Here is a 25,208-nt window from a genome sequence, read left to right on the forward strand (position 1 = left end):
TTTACACCAGCTTAGCATATGGTCCAAACTTTCTGACCCATCTGGGATGGGATCTGTGTTGAAGATCATGTTAGGGCTCAAAGAATGTACCTTTCAGTCGATAGAGCCATAATGGGACTCATCCATTGGCGAGGTGATGATACAGTGGATGAATGACTCATCCCAGGACACCTCCTTAACAGGAGTTGGCATTTATTAGGCAGCACAAATGTTCTGTTTGTGCCCCATGGAAACAGCCGTGATGGTAATTGAAATTGTTTAAACATTTTCTCTGACCCAAGAGCTCTGGTATTCAGGTATGTGAAAAATGGCCACTAGCCTCTCTGCAGTGGGAACTGAATGAAACACATTCCATCTGCAGCCATTAGAGTTATAGGGCGAGTTTTCCATAAAACGCAGCTGTTTATGAGATGTGGGTTGGGATCCAATTTATTGTCATGCAGCAGGAGGTTGAGTGTTAATGAGCTGCAGTGGAAAGGAAAGCTCTCTAACAGTACTGACCTGTGTGTGTATTGTGAGTCGGTGTGAGCATGAGTATGTGAGCAGGAGTGTGTGAGAACACATGGAAGAGTGTGTATGGGTGAGTGTATGTGTCGGGCTGGGTTATTTGTGAGTAGAAGCGTGAACATGTCACTGGTCAGGTATGTATGAGTGCGCGTCTCCAAGGGGTTGTGCATGAGAGAGATACTTACAAAACTGAGGAATCTGCCATTTATTTGTTGTGACTCCCGTGTGATGCCTCTCTGCTCTGCAGCAGGGCATAGACTCGGACCCCGTGAAGGTACTGGTGTGCACAGAAACACAGGTGGCACTTTGAACAGAGGACTACCTAAGCCCAGGCGTTCCCTCTCACATCACTCCATCAGGATTCCTGTAGCATTGCTGGCCCCGCAGTCTGCAGAAGAATCTTCTCCCTTTGCTCTTCATTCATTAGGTTTCTGGCCCTTTTCCTTTAAAAATAAATGAATAAAGAGAGACAGATAGGCGCACACACAGAGAGACAAATACTGAGTCGGATCCTCAGCTGGTGTGAATTGGCCTTGGGCCGCTGACTTCAGTGGAGCTATGTCTGATTTTTACCAGCTGGAAATTCACTTCACTGTCACTACAGCCAGTTTACATCTGCCGGGGATATGGGTGTGTGGATTCTAGCTGAGGTCTGGCTTGTTTACACACCCTAAGTGAGACCAGGACTCCACTGGGCCAGGTGCTGCACAAGCATGTAGTGAGAAGACCGTTCCTTCCCTAAAGAGCTTTATGATTTCAAAAGGAAGACTAGACAAAGGGCGAGAGGGGAAACAGAAGCACAGAGTGACAGGAGTGAAACCCAGTGTCCTAACCCCCAGTCCAGCACCTTGTCCACTTGCCTGTGCTGCTGTTAAGATGGGAAGTGTCATTTTCCCTGTTACTACATTGCAGTTATATTTGCTCCAATGTAGTTTCTCCCCTTTCATATGAGAGAGAATGCTCAGGCTAATTAATGTAGCAGAGGACACAGTCAAACAAAGTGCAAGTGGACTAACCTTCCCTCTACTTCTTCTATGGTGTCAGGCAGTGGCACATTGAGGGTCTCTGGTAGGAATATAGCAGCGATTCCTGAGATTATAGGAGCTGTCCCATATATAATTGGTGGAAGGTATGGGAAATATTCCCCCGTCACCCTTACCGCCGGAGCCACTATGCCTCCCACACGGGCCATGGTGCTTCCAAGCCCCATGCCAGTCTGTCTGCAAGTGTAGAAAACAAACTTTAAGAAAGAAATCATAAAACTGTGACCATGTTGGACTGCGTCTACAAAAGATCAGATTCAATCTGCCTGGGACTCTCTCTTCCCTGGATCTGCTCAGAAATGGCCTGTGATCAGAACAGGCTTTCCTTACTGCTAGAGCCTGTTAGGAACTTCCTTCAACAGGAAAAGCCGCCTGTGCAACAGCTATTTTTTTCTGTGGCAAAATGATCAGATTTTTGCCATTTAAAAAAAAAAAGCTGTTGGGGGCGGAGGGGGATCAAAACTAAATATTTTTGGATTGCATTTAATCTTTGAGCTGTCCCCAAACTGAGGTTGTTGCTCCCTGGGAGAGGAAGGCTGATGCTATACAATAGAATTATAGTCTGTAAATACTTAAGTGGGGAGAAGTTATTTTCTAGCAGAGATGCCTCCTTTGATGCATCAGAAACAGTGGGGGGTGAGAGTTGGAGCTAGATGAATTCAAACTGGAAATAAGGTGCAAAATTTTTAATAGGGAGAAAGTTTTGAAAATGGGACTTAAGTAGTTTAGAAAATGTTACCTGAGTGCTAAGAATAGAACTGAGGGGAAATTTTCCAGTGGAGCAGTTTTCCATTAGAAAATGCTGATTCGGTGAAATTGAAATATTTCATGGAAACATAATGATTTCATCATCGTTTTCAAAGAAAAGTGATTGAAATATTTCAGTGAGGTCAAAGGGCTTAGTTGTTTTTCTTTTTGTCTTGGTGGGGCCTTGGCAGCCCCAGGATGGGAACAGGAGAAGCTTTACATTGAGAGTGGGGGACAGCGAAGTTTTGATTGGTTCCCCTATTTCCCACCCACTGGCAAAGGAAGGAGACACCCATCCTTCCCCCAAGGTGTGTTCTTTACCTAAATCAAATGTACAGAAAGCACAGGCCTTGGAAGTACTGACCGGACTTTACCAAAAGGGACTTACTGAAATGATAGCTGATTTATCATTTTTGCTATTATAGTCATCAATAAGATGTCATTCAAAAAAGACACATACAAAGTACTGGTGTCATAGGACATGGCTGCCCTGAGGCACCCCGTGAGTATGGTGCTACAAGCACTCCCTGCCTCAGTTTTCTCCTCAGGCTTTCTTGTCTCTCCTGGGACTTCATGTGTTTCATCCTCCAGCTGGCTCATTCCAAGTTCAGTTGTCCCTCTGGTAACAAAAGTCCAACACAATCTTTGTCCCCACTTGGACTTTCCTTCAGCCCACCCATCTGGCTCAGTTCCCTGTCCTTTCGGGGTTACTCTTCAGTCTCTGTCTTGGGGACACAGCCCTCACTCCTTCCTGGGAACCCTTTGCAATCTTTTTCAGACCCTTGTTCAGATCCTCCCAAAGAACCCTTCCAGTATCTGGCCAGGACCAAGCAAGGCAGGGGGTGAGCTAGCCGGGCACAGATGCACCCGTGCTGAATTCCCCTGAAAGGGCCAGGTGATCTGTGACAACTGCATGTAAGAAGGAAAAATCAAAAGTACAAGTACAAAAGGGGTGAATAACTGGTATTGCTGCCAAGCATCCGAGGGTTATAGTGGGTCACAAACTGAACGTGTGAAAAAGGCAAATGTGATTCTGGGCTGTACTAACAGAACTGCTGGACGTAAGGTACAGGAGGCAATCGGTGCACTCATCTGACCACTCATGAGGCCTCAACTGGAGTACTGTGTCTTGGACAGAATCGGGAGGAGAGCAATGAAGATAATCAGGGGTGTAGAAAAACTGACCTGTTGTGGAAAGGTGGACAGAACTGGGTGTGTTTAGTCTGGAGAAGACCTGGGGGCAGGGAGTGGGGGAAGATGTGCCTTTGAATATGGAAATAGTTGTTATAAAAAGGACAATCAATTGTTCTCGTGTCCACCAAGGTTAGGAGAAGAAGGAATCAGCTTAGTCTGCAGCATGGGTATTAGGAAAAAACTTCCAAACTCTAAGGACTGGAACAGGTCACCCAGGGAGGCTGTGGAATCCCTGTTCTTCATGTATTTTAAAGAACAGTTGCATCAGGGTGGGAAATAGCTGGTGCATGGGTTTCATCCGACCCGCAGTTTACCTTGATCCAGCCACTGTGGGATGGGGACCCCTGAGCCTTGTGGGCCTGATCAAGGTAAGCCATGGGCCAGCTCTGCCTGATGCGGGCAGGAAACAGTTCTGTGCCCTGCAGGGAAGTGCTCCATGCAGGTACTGTTCCCTGCCACTCCCACTGTCCAGGACTCATAGTACCTGCCAGGAGCACTTTTCTGCAGCATGCAGAGCTGCACAAAGATATCTGTGCCCCACCTCCAGGGAGCTGTGATAGGTAGGCACCCCAACCTTCCCCCGACCTCTCCTCCTACCCAGACCCTGTACCCTCACCCCCCGTCCCACTCAGCCCCCACACCTCCATCCCCAACCTGCTCCTTAGCATCCTTCCCACCCAGATCCCCAACCTCATACCTGCGCATACTTAGACCTCATAATCCACCCCCCACTTCTGCACCCTATCCCTGGTGCAGACCTGTACCCCTGTCCCTGGTCTACTCCTTGGCAACTCCTTCCTGCACACTGAACCCCTAAGTTTGGCCTCACCTCACAGCCCTAGAGGCCCCACAAAATATACTAGCCCCAGGCCCCCAGAAGAGTTAATCCATCCCTGGGGGTAAACCCTGAACCTCAGCACCTCCCATTAGGGGTGGAGCTTGAGAAGAGTAAGATGTCTTTTTCCTGTTTCTCAGCTGGGGGGAGGTGTTACATCTTTGAAGGATTTTTTTTTTTCTTCTTCACTAGGGGTCCTGGTCAGTCAGGGTGTGTTCCCCTGCCCAAGTGAGATAAATACCTGTGACAGTGGTCTAGGTATACTTAATCCTGGTTCAGCAAGGGGGGATGGACTCTTTCTCTTGATGTCCCTTCCAGCCTTAGATTTCTGTGGTTTGATGATTTGTATAATATAATGTGATATAATATTTGAAATGATAAATCAGTTACTGTTTTGATAAGTCCATATTAAAATATTTGATAGGTTATGTTTAGATTGCAGGTGCCTGGTATCCTGGTATAGCAACGCCATGGCTTTTTGTGGAGCCTGAAATCATGCTGCTTATTTCGGTTCTGGTTCTGGTTCGGTTCATGCAATTTTGGTTCCATTACCCCTCATCATGAGAGAGGTAACTGAACTTGGAAATAGCCCCTTATTCTGCATTTCAGTGCCATTTGGACTGCACCAAGTTTGGAATAAGGTGTTTCAAAATAATTTATGCAATTTGCATGGCATAAATTGCATAAATCATTTCGAAACAACGAGGCAGTCTAAACATAGCCATAGAGTTTAAAGCCTAAAGAGACCAGTAGATCTTCTAGTTTGGCTGCTGGTATTACACGAGCTGTTAAATTTCACCCAGTTATTCCTATGTCATGCCCAATAACAGTGGTTTCAGTAAGGTAGTTCAGCTATTTCTGAAATGAATTATTTTTTGCAATTTTCATCTTGCAAGAAATTTGGAATGTTGGATCTTCCTTCGGACTGGAACTGGAGAGCTGTGACTCCAGCTTTGCCTGAGGAGCCCTGTCATTCCAGGCTCAGACTCCTTGACTTGAGTAAAGCATTGTATGGCTTTCCCACCGATGCAGAAATAGAAGAGTTACTGCACTCAGTACCTGATGACTGTGGGGTACAACTCGCCAGTGTAGAGATACAAACAGTTAAAGGAAGAAGCTAAGCATCCTTTTCCAAGCACTGCCAGGGATGTACGTAAGGTCTTCAGCTCTTGTGAGGGAGTATAAAAGGATAAGAGTTAATGATCAGTAGCTGTCCTGAGTGGGGATGAGTTGCCAAAACAGACCTGGCTGAGGCTGGTTACTCAATACCTACATACTATATGTGTCTGAGATAACAGCAAGAGGGTCACTGTGGTCTATAAACAATGTCTGCCTTAGGGATGGTCAGAAATTTTCCACCAAAACTTCTTTTTGACAGAAAATTGGGGTTTTCAATTAAACAAAATTTTCACGGTGTGTCTGTCTCCTGTGGACAATATCCATTTTTTGTCAAAAAATGAACACCTGAGAGTTGAAATGTTTTGCTGCTATTGTAGGGCCTCACTGGAGCTGTTCAATTGCCTCTTATTCCCGTTCTCCTCTGTGGGCCCAGATCCATGACTGGACAGCATCTCCCATGATGCTCCTGAGGGGATCACTCCCTCTCCTCTTCGAGTGGTTGTGTGGCCATAGACTAGAATTGGGCTGTGAAGGTCGAGTTGGGCCATAGACGATTGTGTTGTGTGGGGGCGGCACAGTGTGGGGAGATAGGGCTGTGAGGTTGGTTTGGCTATGAGGGGAAGGCCATGGAAAGGGCTTTGGATTTGGGAGTGGGATTCAGCCAAATACGCAGAACCATGGGGTGGGGTTAGAGTGTGATGGTGGAGCCATGAGTCGGGGAAGCCTCTGAGGCAGGGTATTGGGGCAGGGAAGGCTGTATGAAGTATGTAAGTATGGGTTTGGGCTGTGAGGGCAGTGACCAGCAGGGAGATCTCTTGGGAATAAGGTGTCCCACATTGTGGTGTGCCCAGGGTCCCAGGTCATCCAAATTCAGCCCATTCGTCCCTTGCCTGATGCACCCGGAACACTCACCTCTTGGCACAAATATGTTGGCCAGGATTGCCAGCCCTGCCAGGATGACAGAAGCTGCCTGTGTGATGCGCCGGCCGATGAAGCTCATTCCAATGGTAGCACCCAGCTTAGCCGGGATGTCAATGGAACCAAAAGCCACCTGGATGAGATAAATGTTGAAGCCAAAGTTCTGCAGGTCCATGGCCAAGCCATAGAAGGCAAAGCTGGTGGCAAGCCTGTGAACGATCATTGGAGGAGGGGATGTGAATGTACAGCGGAGCTAGATTTATCCCGGATATAACTCACTCCAACGGGAAAACAGAACTGGGCAAAATGTTTTAACCTCCAGTGAGCCATGGTTTGGCATTGAGATCCGCACTCACTCTGAGAAGAGGTTGCCCCCTACCCTTTTCCCTGCAGCACTGTGCCCCCTAGTGCTGCATCGGGGTCAGAAAGAAAGACTAGAGCACACTTACCAGACACTAGCGATGCAGCAGGATATCCTGCGCACCTTGGGTGTACGGACCAAGCTGTACAACGTGTGGGAAGATTGTGCCAAGCCCATTTCCTTCTGCATGTTGGATTTCAAGACCTAGGTGGGAGACACAGTAGGAAAATTCTGGTGTATTATCCACCCACACCCTCCTCACTGTGCTCAGCACGTTTTGTATGCTCTAGTGGAGAAGATGGGGCCAGATCCCCAGCTGATATCAACAGCTGTTGTGCCACCGCCATCACTTGACAATGAAGCTGAGGATCTGGCCATAGGATGTAGCGGAAATATGCAGGGAGCAGAGGTGAAGACACTCGGTGTAAGTGATTAGAGCTCTGGAGAGACTTGCATGAGACTGAGGGGGTTGGGAATGTTTACCACGGCAAGAAGACATTAAAAGGGCCCTGATAAAGAGCTACAAAGCAATGGAGAGGATAAAGTATAGTTTGCCAGCATTTGACATAAGAGGAGAACCCTAAAGTCTTGGCCCAGTTTACAGCTCTAACCAATAGGCCTCACCCCTGTCTCAGATTTGGGAATGGGACCCAGGGATCCTGCTTCCCAGCCTCCTCCAGCTCTAACTACTAGATTCTTCTCCCAGAGCCTGGAATGGGTCTCCATGCAGGCAGAGGCAGGATGCTGGATTACATAGCTGTCTGGTCTAATCCAGTCAAGCAGTTTCTGTGGAGATCACTCGGAAAGGCCCAGGAGCTGTTTTAAAATGTTTGCTCCATTCCATTTAGAGGAAACCAAAGCAGAGCAGGAATGTGGGAGAGCTCAGCAGAGAAGAACACATACACAGTCCTGCGTCCCCCTCTAGTGACCAGCAGAGAGCTATTGCCTGGCTGCTAGAGCTGGCACAATGCTGAATTGACCCTAATGCAGACGCAAGAGAAGAGCAGAACACGGACATTTTCCAGACTTTTTAAAAAAGTGAGGAGACAGCGTCTCCTGCTGGTCCCCTCCATGCCACTCCCTGCAGCCCAGTGTTCCCTAACACTGCACTGGGAGCATCAGAAGTAGCTTGGATTCCAAGGAGACAGTGCCTCCTACTCAGCCCCGCACCTTGTAAGCCGTTGTATTAACACCGTAGAAGTGGTAACACTAAAACTCTCTGCAATCTATTGTGAATACAAGTAGCATAGTTTGTACCCAGATGCGTTTGTGTCCTGGAGTTAATCACTGCCTTAGAATCACAGGCCTGGAGAAACCTTGAGTTCCCCTACACTCATGGCAGCACCAAACACCATCTAGACTCAGGGAGGGCAATAATTTTCATGGGGAGGAGTGTTACACTAAGATTCTGGTCAAGGGCTGAACTTTTCCATGGAGGGGATGCGGGGTCTGGGATGGGGGTTGGGTGCAGAAGGGAACTCAAGGTAAGGGACTGGGAGTGGGTGTGTGCTCTGGGGAGACTTGGGTAAAAGAGGGGGTTATAACCTGGGGCAGAGGATTTGGGAGGGGGTTAGCAGGAGGGGATTCTAACTTGCAGGAGGGGCATAGGAAGGGCTGCAGGGTCTGGGGTGGCAGGGGGATTATGACCTGAAACCAGGGTGCAGAGGGTTTGGGTTGTGACCTTGAGCCAGGGAGCTGGGGGAGGGAGGATGTGGGATACCCAGTGCAGGCTCTGGCTGGGAGGTGCTTACCCTTCAAGGCAGGCTGCCTGTCTGCTGTACTCCTGCACGCTGCTCAAAGTGGCCAGCTGCTTGGGCCTGCGTGCGCATCTCTGCATGGCTTGCAATTGGGGGAAGGGAGGCTCTGCAAGCTGCTCACATGCAAGCACAGCCCAGGCAGCTCCCATTGGCCAATTTCTAGCTAATGGGAGCTCTGAGGTTTGTGCTGGGGACTGGGGCAGTGTGTGGAGCCCCCATGGGCTGTGAGTGATGCAGAGAAGCACTTATTGGCAGTGGCACCCAGCTGCTTTGAACAGCATGTGGAGTGTGGCAGGTAGCCTGCGCAAGGGTCCCGCTGGGCTGTGGGATAGTGATGGCCCAGAGGGTCGTGGCAGGCCAGATCTGAAGTTTTGGCAGGCTGTATTTGGCACACCCTAATCTAGATCATCCCTGACAGGTGTTTGTCTAACATGGTCTTAATGATCTCCAGTGTGGGAGATTCCACATGTTCCCTAGTGCTTAACCACCCTGACAGGAAGTTCTTTTCCTAAACCTGGTTGCGGCAATTTAAGCCCGTTGCTGCCTGTCCTGTCCTCAGAGGTTAAGGAGAATATTTTTTCTCCTCACTCCTTGTAACAACACTTTAGGTGCTTGAAAACAATTGTAATGTGTCCCCGCCCACCCAGTCCTTTTATTCGCCAGACTAAAGAAACCCAGTTCTTTCAGTCTTTTCTCGTAAGTCACATTTTCTTTACCTTTAACCAACTATTTTGCTCTCCTCTGGAATTTTCCCATTTTGTCCACATCTTTCCTGAAATATGGCACACAGAATTGGACGCTGTGCTCTAGCTGAGGTCTAATCAGCATAGAGTGGAAAAATTACTTCTTGTGTCCTGCTTACAACACTCTTGTTAATATTCCCAGAATGATGTTCACTTTTTTTGCACTGGTGTTACATTGTTGTCTCATATTCAGCTTGTGTGATTCACTATGAACCCTAGGTCCCTTTCTGTTGTATTTCTTCCTAGACAGTCATTTCTCTTCCTAAGTGGAGCACTTTGCATTTGTCCTTATTGAATTTCATCCTATTTACCTCAAAAATTTACCATTTCTCCAATTGTTCCATATAATTTTGAATTATAACCCTACCCTCCAAAGCACTTGCCACAGAATCATGCAGGGATTCTGTTTATCTTTGATAAACATGCAGTTGAGATCATGAAAGGGCAGGAGTTATTACATTTAATTTGGCCCATTGGCATGAGTATCGGAATTCCTATTAGCACTAATACCTCACAGTCTTATCTTTCTACACAGCTTAATAGGTTTACTTTTGCAAATGAAACTGGGTCAGAATCATGGGACTTTAAAGGAAGTATTAATGACAGTGATTTTCAGGTTAGAAAAACAAAAGACTCTTGTTCTTTTGGAATGAAGTAGAAATCAAATTTAGGCAAAAAAGGAGACCCAGTTTATCTGATTTTGATCACTTGGCTGTGGCACAATTTGAGCATAATTGGAAGCATGCTAGATTTATATCATCCATATATTTAATTAATGTCAGTGAGCATCCCAGATCAGTAAGTGCGTTTATTCAAATGACCTTGAGAAATTGTCTTTGTGACTAAAGGAATTACTGGACTCAATACTAAAGTGACTGGATAAAATTCCAGTGCCTGAAATATATGGCATGTCGGCTAGATGGTATCGTGGTCCCTTGTTTCGGGCTTAAAAATCTATGGATAATTTAAGGGCTGGAAAGAATGCCTTAGACTGAAGCAGCTCAATCTCTTTATCTGATCAAAAGTAAGATCAAATGTGACTTGATCACAGTGTATAAGTACCCTGGAGAGGAGAAAATATCAAGTATTAAAGGATTCTCAAAAACGCGAAAGGCAGATCAAGAACCAATGACTGGAAGCTGGAGCCAGACAAGGTCAAATTAGAAAATAAGGCATAGTTTTTAACAGGGAAGGTGACTATATATTGAAACAACCCTGCAAGGGAGGGGGTCCACTCCTTATCGCTTGATGTCATCAAATCAAGACTGGTTGCCTTCCTGGAATATGCTTCAGTCAAACCCAAGATACTGGGTAAAATTCAATGGTCTCTGTTATGCAGGAGGTCAGACTAGATGGTCTAATTACCTTAAAATCTATCACTCCATGGACCAGCTCCTCAGGTGATACAAATCAGCATAGATCCATTTACTACACTGATTTGCACTAGCTGAGGATCTGCCTGCCAAAGCATAAATGGATTGGGTGGCAAAGTTAGAGAGTGTATTTTGCTCTCATTTGCACCAATGTAAATTTGGAATAAGTCCTTTAGCTCTGGATTTACAGGTGGGTAAACAAAAACATCATCTGGCCCATGCTATAATGCAGTCTCCAACACTCCTCCCGAGGCACAAATCACTGCTGTGCAGCACAAAACGTATGTGCCACTTGTTACATTTCAATCCTTAAAAACATAATTTAAATGGGAGTTAAGTGCTGCACAGATGTCGTGCTAACTCAAGGATGAATTTAGTCTAATCTGTATATAGCCATTGAATGTTGTGCAGCTCCACATGTGAAACTTTATACATCTTATTTAAATGCCAGGGTGATGATCCCCATGGACATTTGGATACCAGCCCCAAGAACCTTCTCTTGGGATAAATTTCAGGGTGGATTGTCTTGTTCACATTCTCTCTCCTGGGTAAGATTTGACCTGAGCCAATGGCACACATGACAGAACTGCCAAAGAGCTGGCTAGGAAACAGTTTTTCCATTCTAGGAAATATTTGGAGATCTCAAATATTTCTGAGTCTGAGAAGACAGCCTTGAAAATTGTCACAGATTGACAGTATGAAAAAAATTCAGTTTGAGTCAATTGAAACATTGTTTTGACATTTTCAGTGTGATTTATTTCAGTTTTTGCACTTTCTATTTAAATTTTAAAAGTATAGTTAGCAAAAATTTTGAAACTGAAAATAATTTTTTTCTTTTAAAATATTCAAAATGGGAATTGTGAAACTTTTTTCCAAAATTTTTTTTCTGAAGGAGAATTATGTTGATTTTCCAAAAGAAAGTTAAGTTGAAACATTCCTGAGTAGTATGCTAAATGCATAAGTCTTAAGCAATGGGGCATGAATAGATCTGGACAGAAAATGTGATGGACAGAAAATGTGAGGGTTTTTTTGGTGAAAATTCAAATACTGAAGCAGGATAGAAACTGAAATAGTTGAGATTGGGAGTGCTGCTGTGGTGCATCATGGGAGTTGTAGGTCAGGTGTCTCATACTCCCATTCTCCTCTACAGGCCAGGCCTCCTTGCTGGCCTGCATCTCCCAAGAGGAAAGGTGAGGTGGAGCATTCTGGGTACTTCTGGCTCTGATGTATCATGAAGTTCAAAGGCCTAGCTAAAAGCCTACATATCACTCAAGCCCTCAGGGGTTCCATCCTTACTGCACATGAGTAGGTCTCTACCAAATTCTTGGCCATGAAGAATATGTCACAGACCATGAAATTTGGTCTTCTGTGAGCTTTTACCTTATTGTATACAATTTACCCAGGGGCGACCACTGTTTCTCAAATTGGGGGTCCCAATCCAAAAGGGATCTACAGGGTGGGGTCACAAGTTTATTTTAGAGGCACTCATGGTATTTCCACTCTTACTTCTGTACTGTCTTCCAAACTGGGTGGCCAGAAAGCGACAACTGTTGGCCAGGTGCCAAGCTCCAAAATCAGCACCCCTCCAGCACAGCCTCCCCTACTTCTGCACTGCTGCCTTCAGAGCTAGGCAGCTGGAGAGTGGTAGCTGCTGACTGAGGGCCCAGCTTCTGCAGGTAGCAGTGCAGAAGTTAGGGTGGCTATATGCCATCCCATCCCATCCTTAGTTCTCCACTGCTGCTGGTGGTGATGCTGTCCAGCTGCCCAGCTCTGAAGGCAGCACTGCCACCAGCGGCAACACAGAAATAAAGGCAGCAAACCTGCAATGTCCTCCGATAATAACCTGGGAACTGAAACTTCTTTTTTTGGTCAGGACTCCTCTACTTGCAGCACTGTCAATTTTCAGATTTAAATATCTGAAATTGCAACATTTAGGATTTTAAAATCCAATGCCGTGAAATTTTCCAAAACAAAGAGGCATTGGAAAAGGTTCAGAAAAGGGTGACTAAGATGATTAGGGGTTTGGAACGGGTCCCATATGGGGAGAGGCTAGAGAGACTGGGACTTTTCAGTCTGGAAAAGAGGCGATTGAGGGGCGATACGATAGAGGTATATAAAATCATGAATGGTGTGGAGAAAGTGAATATAGAAAAATTATTTACCTTTTCCCATAATACAAGAACTAGGGGACACCAAATGAAATTGATGGGTAGTAGGTTCAAAACTAATAAAAGGAAATTTTTCTTCGCACAGCACACAGTCAACCTGTGGAACTCCTTACCGGAGGAGGCTGTGAAGGCCAGGACTCTATTAGGGTTTAAAAAAGAGCTCGATAAATTTTTGCAGGTTAGGTGCATAAATGTCTATTAGCCAGGGGTAAAGTATGGTGCCCCAGCCTTCAGTACAAGGGCAGGAGATGGCTGGAGATAAATCACTTGATCATTGTCTTCTGTTCTCCTTCTCTGGGGCACCTGGCATTGGCCACTGTCGGCAGACGGGATACTGGGCTGGATGGACCTTTGGTCTGACCCAATATGGCCATTCTTATGTTCTTATGTAAAGAGTGGATTTTTGTTAGAGCCCTGAATTTAAGATGTGATTCCCTGTGGTTTGTTTTGATGGTGCATCAATTCCATTAATCTTTTTACCTCAGTATCGAGCTTGTCTCCTTCTTCTTTTTTTCGGTTTATTTGAGCAACTTTCTTAAGCACCTGCACTGCTCGGTCTGGTTTTCCTGATAGAACCAGCCAGCGTGCGGACTCTGCAAACCACCTGCCAAATGAGCAACAATGCCAAAAATCAGTGGAGAACTTCTTTCTTTCCAGTTGGGCTCTCTTTGTAGGAGTTTGCAGGTTATTTGGGGTCAGGGACTCTCAGCCCTAGGTAGAGCTAAGAGCTCGTGGAGGCAGGTCCTGAGGTGAAGTGACACTATTGCAATCACAGAGGAACTACGTCAAATTGATATTTCCATATTAGAAGGACCGACAACTCCCTGCTGAGTTTGAGCTTCTATAGTACTAGCCCCTGCACATACGCATTTTTTGCACTGAGAGGTACAAATGACAACTTTACATCAAAAGACCATCAGAGACACTGCGAAAGCCAGTGGGTGTGCCAGGCGCATCCTTTCAGGACTGGTGAAGCTCTTTTATGTCAGTATTTCTCACTTTTCTTTTTTTATAAAGTACCCTTTTTTTAATTTTCAGTACCCCCAGAATTTTCTCATGTACCTCTCAGGGTACGTGTACCACCAGTTGAGAAACATGGTCCCAAAGTAATCTGGGGTTTTGGAACAAGAGCCATTTAACCTTTCCAGATTACTGTGCCCTTTTCAGGCATCAGATTTGTTTTGAATACCACCAAGTTACACCTCACTTCACAACTACTTACGAAAACATGCAAGAGTATCACTGAAAACGGGCTGACTTTCTACCATCTTATTATCAAATAAATGAGTCGGAATAGAAACATTGTGCTTACATTTCAGCGTAAGGCATAGGAAGCAGTAGAAACAAGTCTTTGCCTGAAAGAACTTTTAGAATGCTCTGACTTTACTAGTGTTTTATATGTAGCCTGTTGTAAAACTAGGCAAATATCTAGATGAGTTGATGTACCCTCTGGAAAACCTTGGTAAAGAACACAGTTTTATGCAGGGAAGATGGCTTCAAGCAATGAGGTCACTAGGCTGCATGGCAGATCATAACTACATCAGATGGGAATACAAACTGAAGTGAAGCTTAAATCCTAGCCTGCTGACAGAGGGGGCTAAAGGGGACAAATTGTACTGGGGCCAGGTGGATTTAAGGGGACCCGGCAGTGCCGCTGCTCAGGTAGTTTTAAATAGCACTACTGTAGCAGTGTAGTAGGACTGTGGGGAGTCCGGGAGCTGGGAGCTGCAGGGTGGGAGGGAGGCCTGGAGGTTGTAACTGTGTGAGTGAGAAGAGAGAGGAGAGCTGGGCTGGAAACAGAGTGGCGGGGCAGATTGGGAAGAAAAGGAGGGAGACTAGCCCTGGGATAGAGCTGGGTGTGGGCATGTGGGGAGCAAGGGCCAAGCCGGGGGCGAAGGACCAGGCTGGGATGAGAAGAGTGTGGGGATGTGAGTGCAGAGGTGGGCCTGGATGCCGGGGAGGCTGCAGGACTACTGCGAGGCGATGGTGGGCTGTGGGGGCAGAGAGGGGAAGGAGATGATCTGGGCAAAGAACATGCAGGGGACAGAGGGGAAGGAGGTGAGCTGGGCACAAGACTGTTGGGAAAGCTATGCAGGGGCAGCTGGGGACTGGGGGTGGGAGGGGCATCTCCATGCAAGCAGCGATGGGGTTGTGGCTGACGGGGTCTTCAGATTCAGGGATTTCCCCAGGTGGAGGGTGGCGTGTGGCTCTGTCTGAGGGAGTGGGACAGGGAATCCATTGATCACGCTATCCTGGAGCACAGAATTCCTGTCAGTGGGCCTGCTGAAGTCTCAGCCCAATGAGTATTTGCCTGTCAGCCTATGCTCTCTGCAGCTGCCACTGTGTCCAAGTGAGATCAGAATCTAACCCTGGGAGCCTGAAAGGGGCAGCGATGCACTTACCAGGAGTAGAGAAAGAAGATGAAGAAGGGCACTGATGTGGTGAATTGCAACCAGCGCCAGTCTGGGAGGGCATATGCCAAGCCTGCAAGAACAATTTGCCCAATGGTAGCACTGTATCCCACCACCATGCTGGTTATGGTCCGTATTTTGGTTGGCACCCACTCAACAACTGCAAAGGAAGTCAGCCACAGGAGAGGGATTAATACTAGAGCTGGGTAAAATGTTTTGGATGTATAGTGTATTTGCTGAATAATGCAGGTTAAAATTGACCAAATCTATCTGTAAATTTGATTTGAGTTCACCAAATAGTTTTGCCTCCCTCAAATATTTTCTTCTGATGTAGTCAAAATGTTTTGTTTCAACTCTGTTTTGAAACGATATTTGTTTAGACTTTTTTTTAAAGAACTTGAAATTGTGTAACAAAACCCCAGAAATGCACAAAATAAAAAACCAAAAAGCCCTCATCTCCCGAAGAAGTGTTTTTGGCTGAACACAGCATTTCATTTGATCCAAAACAAATGTCATTTTGGTGAGAAAAAATTCTATTTTGGGCCAGCCTGAAACAATTTTCTTTGTTCTGTCACTGAGCCAAACAATCAGCTACTCTCACAGCTCTAGTTAGTATGCTGCAAAAGTGAACAGGTTTTGGAGACATGTGGGAATGTTCTCTTGGGCATGGATTCAGATCTCAGTGGTGCCAGCTAATCTGTGAGGGGCTTTGCTGTCCTTCGGAGTTTAAAATGATGCTGAGCTATCAATAAGAGGCCCTGTGGGCCGGGTGTTAAGGCACTAGACCGGTATTCAAGGCACTGGTGTTCCTTTCCTGGATCTGCAGTGGAATTTCACCATGGACTCAGGCAAGATACTTTTTTTTTTTCTATTCCTGATTTGTATTTTAGTGGCATTTAAGAATCCTGCACCAGAACTCTGTTGTGCTAGGTGCTGTGTAGACGCAGAACAAAGAGACAACAATTGGCTGCAAAAAGACAGATGGGGCGGGGGGAAACACCAAGGAAAATGGAGACAGCGCTGATCAGTGCAGCAGGCAATGGTCTCGGCACATAACTCTTTGTTTCCTCCTCCACTCTGCCAGCCTTTGTGTATTTTAAACCACAAGCTCTTCAAGACTGGAACTGTTGCCCACTATATGAATACTCAGCACCTAGTGCAATGGATACTCTGATCTGACACTCAGGTGGTGCTGGGGTGTCTGTGCAGCACCTAGCACAATGGGGGCCCTAATCTTGGGGTCTGTTTAGTGCTGGGCACAAGGAGGGCCCCAGTGTCAGTCAGAATCTCTAGGTGCTTCCCTAGCTGTTCTAGCACTGCTAGTATTAGAAAGGACTGACTCAAACCCTCACCCCAAGATTCCGAATCCAACTGTTTTTGTAACATGTCCATAGTTGCAAAGTGTTATTATTATGATGTGGTAATGCTGGGCACCCTCTGAGACACCCTCCTGGCTCGGGATGAATATAAGCAGGCGAGATGCATGCAAATATAGGGATAAATATTTGTATGCTGGGACCATATCAAAACCAACAAGAGCAGAAAAACAGGATCCAAAAATGAAAACCAGACATTTAAGGGAAGGTGTAGCCAAAGTCCTGTCTAATACACCGCTAGCCTGCATAGCTCACTGTTGCAAGATTGCCTTGAGGCTGAGACCTTAGCAACAGTCAAAGGAGGAATCAGATGTGTCTGGAAAATGGGAACATTGAGCTTCTTTTAAAAAAAAGAAAAAAAAAGTAGTAAGTTACTTAGGCCAGGTCCACACTAGACATTAATGTTGATTGTAGATATGCAATTCTAGCTATGGCAATTAAGTTGATTCTATGTATGCGTTTGCAATCGACTTACGTGGCTTTCCTCACAGAGGGAAAACAAAAAAGCAGTCCTGTAGCACTTTAAACGCTAACAAAATAATTTATTAGGTGATGAGCTTTTGTGGGACAGATCTGCCTCTTCAGATCTGGACAAGTTTTGATAAATATAAACTAGAGCTGTGCTGTGAAGTAGCTGAGATAGTTTATTGTCCTTTCTCTTTGGTAGAGAGTAGAAGGATATATTAGACATGTTTTGTCTTGTATTATTAAAGTCCCACAATATGGCATCCTACCTGGAATTTTGTTTACTGATGAGAGTTTCAAGGTCAGAGAGGTCATTCTTGATCCTCTCCTGCTTGTTGTACAGGATACTGATCAGGTGGTTGTCTCAGATCCTCTCACAGCAGAAGGTTGCGGGAGAAACTCTCCTGTTGACCTCCCTTATTCCTCACAATATTGAGGAGGACAAGGGGTCGATTGCTGATCCCAACTAGTTTGATTTCACCCATTCCTACTAGGCATGCAAAATCGAACTCTGGAAGATCAGCCTTGGCTGGTTCGATCCTCCACATCGTGAAGCCATACCCTTAGGCACCATCTTTTTGGTTCTGTGTTTGCACTGCATCTAGCTCCAGGAGTGCTGGTCCAGGAGTGTGGTTACGAGTTGCTACTTCAATATGGCTGTGTCTACACTAGCTCCCTACTTCAAAGGGAGGATGGTAAGCAGGGTGACGGGAGATTATTAATGAAGTGCTGTGGTGCGTATGCAGCACTTCATTAAGCTAATTCTCCCTCACGGCAACTTCCAAGTGTTAAAGTGTTGAGGAGTAAAGGGACTTTGAAGTTGCCCAGGCACTTCAAAGTACCGGTGGGTGAGCCGTAGCTACTCCCAAGCCAGCACTTCGAAGTTGCCGTGGGGGAGAATTAGCTTAAAGAAATGCTGCATATGCACCGCAGCACTTCATTAACAATCTCCCTTAGAAGTAGGTAGCTAGTGTAGACAGCCTATGAATAATAACTGCAAGGATCCTACGTTACACAATTATGTGATCTGTTCTGAGCAAGTACGGAGAAAATAGTGATAAAAATACTAGCCCCTAATCTGCATTGCCATTGATGGTTCAGTTGCTAAAAGAACAGTGGGGAATTGTTAGATCATTCACACTGCACACCAGGGCCATGCCTCTTGCCTTCTGGCTGGGCTGGGTCGGGTCATGAAGAATGGGACAGCAGTTCCCAGGTTTCTGAACTAATGAGAGCTGCCATCTGGGTATGTTGGTCTTTCAGTTATGGCTGTAGATGGGGACTTAAGTGACTGAATTCAGTTCCTGGGCCTGGTACAGGATCACTGTTGGGAGGGTGGGTGAATCAAACCCTCTGAGTTGCAGTCTATAAAATGGGGAGAATAATTTTTCCTTTGTCTATCCTGAGCTCTTTGGGGCAGGGACTGTCTCACTATGTGCACATGTAACATAGAGCTGCTTGCATGGGTCTCTATAGGCTGAGCTAAAGAACTCGTTAGTTTGGAGGTTCCCTGCGCTCCAAGCCGCTGTGATGGTGGCTGTTCCTTAAGCAGGGCTCTGGGGCTGGAGCAAAGTTATATATTCCCAGTGCAGCAGACACCAAAGGGGATTTGGATGTCCAGTGCTTGGCTCAATGGGGAGCACATCTCAATTAGGGCTTCTGGACGCTACACATTGTAATAGGCCCCCAGGTTTACTTTTTACCTGCTAATGACCTGTCCAATGTAACAGCTTTGATCTTCATAAAGGCCAGTAGGTGCTACTGTAATATTACCAATATTATACTGTTTGAGGTCACTTCAGAACTATTGCAAGGCAGATGGTTATAACAAGGGCTAATTTTCCTGGTTAAAAACAGGGAGCAGTGGAAGAAGATTCCTTACCCAGTGACACACAGTTAAGGACGACCCCAGAAAGGGCCATCCCGACCAGGAAGCGGAAGATGCAGTATGCAGTGAAGTTGGGTGAGAAGGCGGTGCAGGTTCCTGTGACAGCCATTTGCAGGTAAGACCAGCTCAGGAGAGCCTTCCGCCCAAACCTGTGGCACAGGAAGCCAGGTTAATAGGTGTGCTGGAGTCTCAAGGGGTCTAGTGACTGATAAAATCCTTTATGTGCAGAGCCACAGAGCCCTGTGGATAGGAGAAAGCAGAACCTGGCAAAAACCTACCTGTCCGCTAAGCTTCCAAACACGAGTGCTCCCACCAGCACCCCAGCCATGTAGATCGACTGAGCCATCTGTCCATGTGTCCGTAGGTTACACACCAAGTTCCACTGCCGGGGAAAGGGTGGGGGAGGAATGGAAGGAGAGGGGGTCACAAACATGGTCATAACAAACTGCTCATACTCACACCAGGAGAAAACAGACAGTGCTGTGGATGGGGGGAGGATATCATTTCGTAGACTGATATAATGAAGAGCAGGGATGGCTGGTCACTAGGGGCTAAGAGGAATTATCTCCAGCAGCTACTGCTCTCAAAGTTATCGTTGTTGATGAACTTCAGGGAATGGTACTGCTTGTTGCCAGTGAGAGGTGGAATGCCTCAGGCGGCAAGTCCATTGCCTGCTGCTGGAGGGCTGCAGATCGCAAATGGACACACCCTGGGGTTTGCTACCTCTGCTCCTGTAGTCCCCAGTTTGAGCCTCAGGAGCCCTTGAAGCAGAGGCAAGCAGCCTAGTGATAATGCATTGGCCTGGGACTCAGGAGAGGAGAGGCAGGTTCTGGTCTAGGCTCGCTGCTGACTTGCTGTGTGATCTTGGGCTAGTTGTTTTTCCTCCTGCCCACTGTCTGCTTAGATTATTGGATCTTCAGGGCAGAGAGTGTCTTTCTCTCGCTGTGTCTGTGCAGCACCTGGCACATTGGGGCCCCCATCTCAGTCATGGCCTTTTCAGTGGCTGACACAAGGAGACCTTGAAGTCATGGCTTGCAAAGCACCTGGCAAAATGGGGGTCCTAAACTCAGTTGGGGTCTCTAGGCAGTTACAGGCATAATAATAATATAAAATTATTAATGGTTAATAATTAATAATGATTTTATTGACACTGGGATTTGGCCATATGCATTTGGTAAATAAATTACACTTAAAATAAAATTAATCCCTGCCTTTTATTTTTGTTAAGAAAAAATGCAAGTAAAGCTGGTATGCGTTTTTTTTTTTTTTTGAATGCAAGTAAATATTTAAATAGCCAACAATCTAAGGCTTTTCAAGGACAGGGAACTTTGTGTGCAGACCTGCAGCTCAGCATTGGTTAAACAAGCAAACAGTACTTTGCTGTGTCAGTGGATTTGTTATCTGGGTGGCTGACAGCTTGTGGGAGGTCAGTGTGAATGAGCTAGTTACTGGTGGATAGTTAAACAAATGAGCATAGCAGTATTGGGTGTTTACTAACAAGTGGCTGCATGGTGTGGCCAAGTGCTTAGCGCAGAGCACTGGGCAAGGGGGTCAGGACTCCTGGTGCTTTTCCAGGCTCTGGAATTATGTGTATTGATTAAAACAGGAACAAGCATAAGGGCTTTTGGGTTCATGTCCTAGCTCTTGCGGGGGAAGTGAGGTCTAGTAGATTAGATTAGAGTGGGGGCTGGGAGTCAGGGTTGCTGGGTTCCGTCCACAGCTGTGGGAAGGGAATGGGGCTTAGGGGTTAGAACATGGGCAGCAGGTTTTTGGGGCAGTGTCCCTGGCAATTGGAAGGAGAATGGTCTAATGCTTGCAGCAGTAAAGCTGGGGACGCCTAGGTTTTCTGACAGCGTGTGTCATTCTAGGGCTTACAGGAGCAGGGCTGAAAGCCTTGGACTTCTGGATTCTGTCGCCAGCTCTATGGCTTACCCAACTGTGATCTTCAGCAAGTCATTTCACCTTCCCATGTCTTGATTTCCCTATCTGTAAAATGAAGATAATAGTACTGTGCACATAGCTCGCAGCCATGTATGCAACTGTGTAAATCTTTGAGTCATGGGAAGGGGTGAGTTGTATTTTATCTAGCTATAGCCACCTCGTACCATCTGGCAAACAAGTTAGACTCCCCTTTGAAAATCCAATATTTCTTCCCAGGAAAAATTATCAGTAAATAGAAGCAGGTGTCTTGGAGACCTACAGTGTCTCATCCTTTAAGACATTATTTTCTATTCTAGCAGCACTTAGAGCATCCGGCAATCTGTACACACAGTAAAAAGATAGCCCCCATCCTTAAGGGTTTACATTTCAAATAGGCAAAGGTAGGAGAAAGGAGGAATTATGCATCTTTTACTAGTATAGAAATGTGAGGGACAGAGAGATGATGAAACTGCTGTGAGCAGACCTAGTTGCTCCGTCTCATAAAGGCTATTACATAATTAAAAAGGGTTAATTGGAGGACAACAAGAACAAACAAGCACCACTCCCGTGCAGAGAGATTGAAAGGATTGGGATCGCTTAACCTGGCAAAGGAGGTGAATTAGAGGGGACAGGATATAAGACTGAAGTAGTGAATGGTGCAGGGGGAGGCAGATCAGGAACATCCATTCTTCCTCTCCCATAACACGAGAACAAGGGGCCGTTGAATGAAATTAAAAGATGAGAGTTCAAAACCGATGAGAGGAGATACACTTTTTCACATGGAATTAGCCTGTGGAACCCCTTGCTGCATTAAGTCATTGAGGGAAAGAAGTTAACAGCATTGAAAGCGGGATTGGACATTTTATAGAGATATCAAAAGCATCCAGATTAATCATAACAACACATCTCCTGGGAGGCATAACAAGCCTGATACGTCAGGGCTTCTGCTGATCTCCAGCTACTAAAGATCAGGATGACACCTATATATGGGACAAGCTGACCCACCTGGGGCTTCTGCAGGATTCTTACACAGGCCTTTGAAGCATCTACTGTGCTGGCCATTGTCCAAGACAGGATAATGGGCTAGAGGAACCTTGGGGCTGTTCTAGTGGTTACATCCTGTAATTTGCCTCAGATCACAGAGTAGGAATGGTCTCAGAGGTCGTGTTAGTCTGTTGCTTCACAAATAAATAGCAGTCCTATAGCACCTGAAAGATTAGCACGTTTATTAGATCATGAGGTTTTGTGGGTAAGACCCACATCTAAGGAAATGGTTCTTCCCGAGGTCTGTGGTTACACTACCTAGTTCTTCTGAAATAACAGTTGTTTCTAAATAATTTAGCTGTTGTCTAGACTGTGCAAACACTAGTTCAAAATAATTTTTAATAGTGGGTGTGTTATTCCAAAATTCGTAACCCTTAAAGGCAGTGGCTACATTGTCCCTCCCTTTTGGAAGGGGTATGCAAATGAGGTGTGGATTTAAATATCTTGCACCTCATTTGCATACTTGTGCAGGATCTCAGTTCCGGAAGAGCTGATTTCAAAAGCCAAAACAGCTGTGTAGACAGGGTTCATTTCAAAGTAAACCCCGCTTTTGAAAGTACTCTTCCTGAAAAAATTAGGAAGAAGGGTGCTTTCAAAAGCAGGGTTTCCTTTGAAATGAACCCTGTCTACATGTCTGTTTTGGCTTTCAAAATCAGCTCTTCCAGAACTGAGATCCTGTGCAAGTATGCAAATGAGGTGTGAGATATTTAAATCTGTGCCTCATTTGCATTTCTGATCAGGCACATTTGCATGCCCCTTCTGAAAGGGAGGGGCAGTGTAGCCACAACCAAAGTGAGAGGAAGAACACCTATTTCAAAATTTTATTTTGAAAAAAATTTTGAAATAGGTGCTTTTGTTTGAAATAAGCCATAGGCTACGTCTACATGTGCAGCCAACATCGAAATAGTCTATTTCGATGAATAACGTCTACATGTCCTCCAGGGCCGGCAACGTCGATGTTCAACTTCGACGTTGCTCAGCCCAACATCGAAATAGGCGCAGCGAGGGAACGTCTACACATCAAAGTAGCACACATCGAAATAGGGATGCCAGGCACAGCTGCAGACAGGGTCACAGGGCGGACTCAACAGCCAGCCGCTCCCTTAAAGGGCCCCTCCCAGACACAGTTGCAGTAAACAACACAAGATACACAGAGCTGACAACTGGTTGCAGACCCTGTGCCTGCAGCACGGATCCCCAGCTGCCGCAGAAGCAGCCAGAAGCCCTGGGCTAAGGGCTGCTGCCCACGGTGACCATAGAGCCCCGCAGGGGCTGGAGAGAGAGCATCTCTCAACCCCCCAGCTGATGGCCGCCATGGAGGACCCAGCAATTTCGACGTTGCGGGACGCGGATCGTCTACACGGTCCCTACTTCGACATTCAACGTCGAAGTAGGGCGCTATTCCTATCTCCTCATGAGGTTAGCGACTTCGACGTATCGCCGCCTAACGTCGAAGTTAACTTCGAAATAGCGCCTGACGCGTGTAGACGCGACGGGCGCTATTTCGAAGTTGGTGCCGCTACTTCGAAGTAGCGTGCACGTGTAGACGCAGCTATAATGGGCTCCAGTGGCACTATTTCAAAATAGCGCTATGCACCCAGAAATACTGTTTTGAAGTAGCTGGGTGCTGTTTTGAAGTGTATTTTGTGTGTGGTTGTGTTGTTTCAAAATAGCTGTTTCAAAATATCTTACATCAAAATAAGGCTGCAGTGTAGCAGTAGCCCATGAAACCTCAATTTGTTAGTCTTTAAGGTGTTACGGGACTGCCTGTTATTAGAGTAGGAATGGTTCAGAGTGGGGACTGAGCACAAGTCATTGTCCACAGCCTGAACCCCACTTCCTCCTGCTCCTGTGCAGTGAGATATAAATATTAACCAAGCAACGCAGGGTTTCTTGAAACAGTTGCAAGTGCTTTAGGTGTTTCCTTACCTCCATAATGATGGTGTTGGTGAAGACGCTCTTGTCATAAGTCCACCCATCCATGCATGGCTCTGTTTCCATCTCTGTCCCATTTGGGACTGTGGCATTGGGATTTAGGAGCTGCCACTGGGTGGTGACAAACCGGTGACATTTTTCTGGCTCCCAGTCCCCGTCCATGGGGATGGAGATCCTCAAGAGATCTTTGGCGCTCAGTCCATGAGTTGCATTTGTACCCTGCGTAGTATTGGCAGTGACATGGATCTGGCAGTGGTGTCCTGGGACTGCAGCAGAAAAATTCTGCAAGAGGTGGTGAGAGGCTGTCATTAACATAGGGATAGCAAGCAAAGCCACTTGGATGATTTGAAAACGACCCATGCCACCGATGCTGTCGAGGAGCCCGGCAAAAGTCATGACTCACAGATCCACTGTCAACTCACTGCCTGATGACTTAATTGAGTTTCACAAACAGAGCTACACTTGGAAAGGGTACCGCCTACAAAAGTTCTAGCTCTTGTTGGGCTCTCTCAAAGCACGATGGGGAAAAAAGCAAAACTTGGAGCGCTGCATGTAAAAGTTTAGTCTCATTGTCTTGAAGGCAAGTTCCCTTGATCACAGTCCCGTTAAACTCTTGCCTGCAGTGTTGAAACCGCGATCAGTCTGGCATCTGCCCAAAGATCTGGAGTCTCAGCAGGGATCCCAGTCTTTTTGAAGAAGATGTAAGCAACCTCAGTTCGACTCCTTTGTTTTGGGATGCTGGAAGCTGTCTCTGTGTAGTGAGGGCAATTGGATGTGTGTGTGAAATATGTATCTATTATTTTAGCCTTTGGAAACTGATTGGGTTAAATGAGTGCTTGTACGGGTTGTGTAAGACATAATCCTCTTACTTGGGTTAAAATTCTACCGTGGGTTTGAAGGATTAAGAAGAAGGCAAGCAAAATCCACTGTGTAAATGTGGGACAAAGGGCAGCAAGTACAGGAGGGCACCAAGCACTGGTTAGTTATCTTTGGCCTGACGGAGAGGCACCAACTCAGACTGTTGTTCCACTGCGCCAGGTGCTGCACTGACCCAACTGAGAGCAGGGCCCACATTGTGCTGGGGACTACTCTGACCCTACCTGAAATCCAGCCCGTGGTGCTGGGTATTTCATAGACACTGATCCTGGATTAGGGCCCCATTGTGCCAGGTATTGCGTAGACACTGATCCAGATCAGGGCGCCATTGTGCTAGATGCTGGAGCAGATCCCAAATAAGAGCAAGGCCCCGTTGTGCTGGGTGCTGAAAAGATGACTCATGCAACCAAATCCTGAGCTGGAATAAAGCAACATGACCCATGGAAGACAATGATATTGCACCAGTTTAGGTCAGCTGAGGCTCTAACTCCATATGTGCTCGAATGAGGCTAGTTGGTGATGGAGGAG

The 25,208-nt window shown here is 46.2% G+C and overlaps 1 protein-coding gene across 4 annotated transcripts; it reads right to left on the reverse strand.

The window, feature by feature from the left end:
* Positions 1-696: 696 nt before the first annotated feature.
* Positions 697-24,200, reverse strand: LOC142018810 (solute carrier family 22 member 6-A-like). Of its 4 annotated transcripts, none has more exons than XM_075004916.1 (10): positions 23,799-24,200; positions 19,184-19,287; positions 18,900-19,054; positions 15,168-15,336; positions 13,246-13,369; positions 6,813-6,928; positions 6,358-6,572; positions 5,386-5,494; positions 1,667-1,727; positions 697-950 (listed from the first exon to the last, which is right to left on the reverse strand). In XM_075004916.1, the coding sequence occupies exons 1-10, from the start codon at positions 24,198-24,200 to the stop codon at positions 924-926; spliced, it is 1,482 nt and encodes a 493-aa protein (XP_074861017.1). In that variant the 3' UTR covers positions 697-923. The 4 variants fall into 4 exon arrangements, with proteins under 4 accessions (XP_074861017.1, XP_074861016.1, XP_074861018.1 ...); XM_075004915.1 differs by having other exon boundaries at positions 1,524-1,727; XM_075004917.1 differs by lacking the exon at positions 1,667-1,727.
* Positions 24,201-25,208: the final 1,008 nt, after the last annotated feature.

Source organism: Carettochelys insculpta, chromosome 11, assembly GCF_033958435.1.
Source record: "Carettochelys insculpta isolate YL-2023 chromosome 11, ASM3395843v1, whole genome shotgun sequence".
Taxonomy (NCBI): domain Eukaryota; kingdom Metazoa; phylum Chordata; order Testudines; family Carettochelyidae; genus Carettochelys; species Carettochelys insculpta.

Coding starts and splice junctions, on each gene's coding strand:
- LOC142018810 (XM_075004915.1), bottom strand. CDS start 24,200: ATGACTTTTGCCGGGCTCCTCGACAGCATCGGTGGCATGGGTCGTTTT. Junction 19,288..23,798: donor CCAACACCATCATTATGGAG/GTAAGGAAACAC, acceptor TTTCCCCGGCAG/TGGAACTTGGTGTGTAACCT. Junction 5,495..6,357: donor CAACATATTTGTGCCAAGAG/GTGAGTGTTCCG, acceptor CTCCCTCACAAG/AGCTGAAGACCTTACGTACA.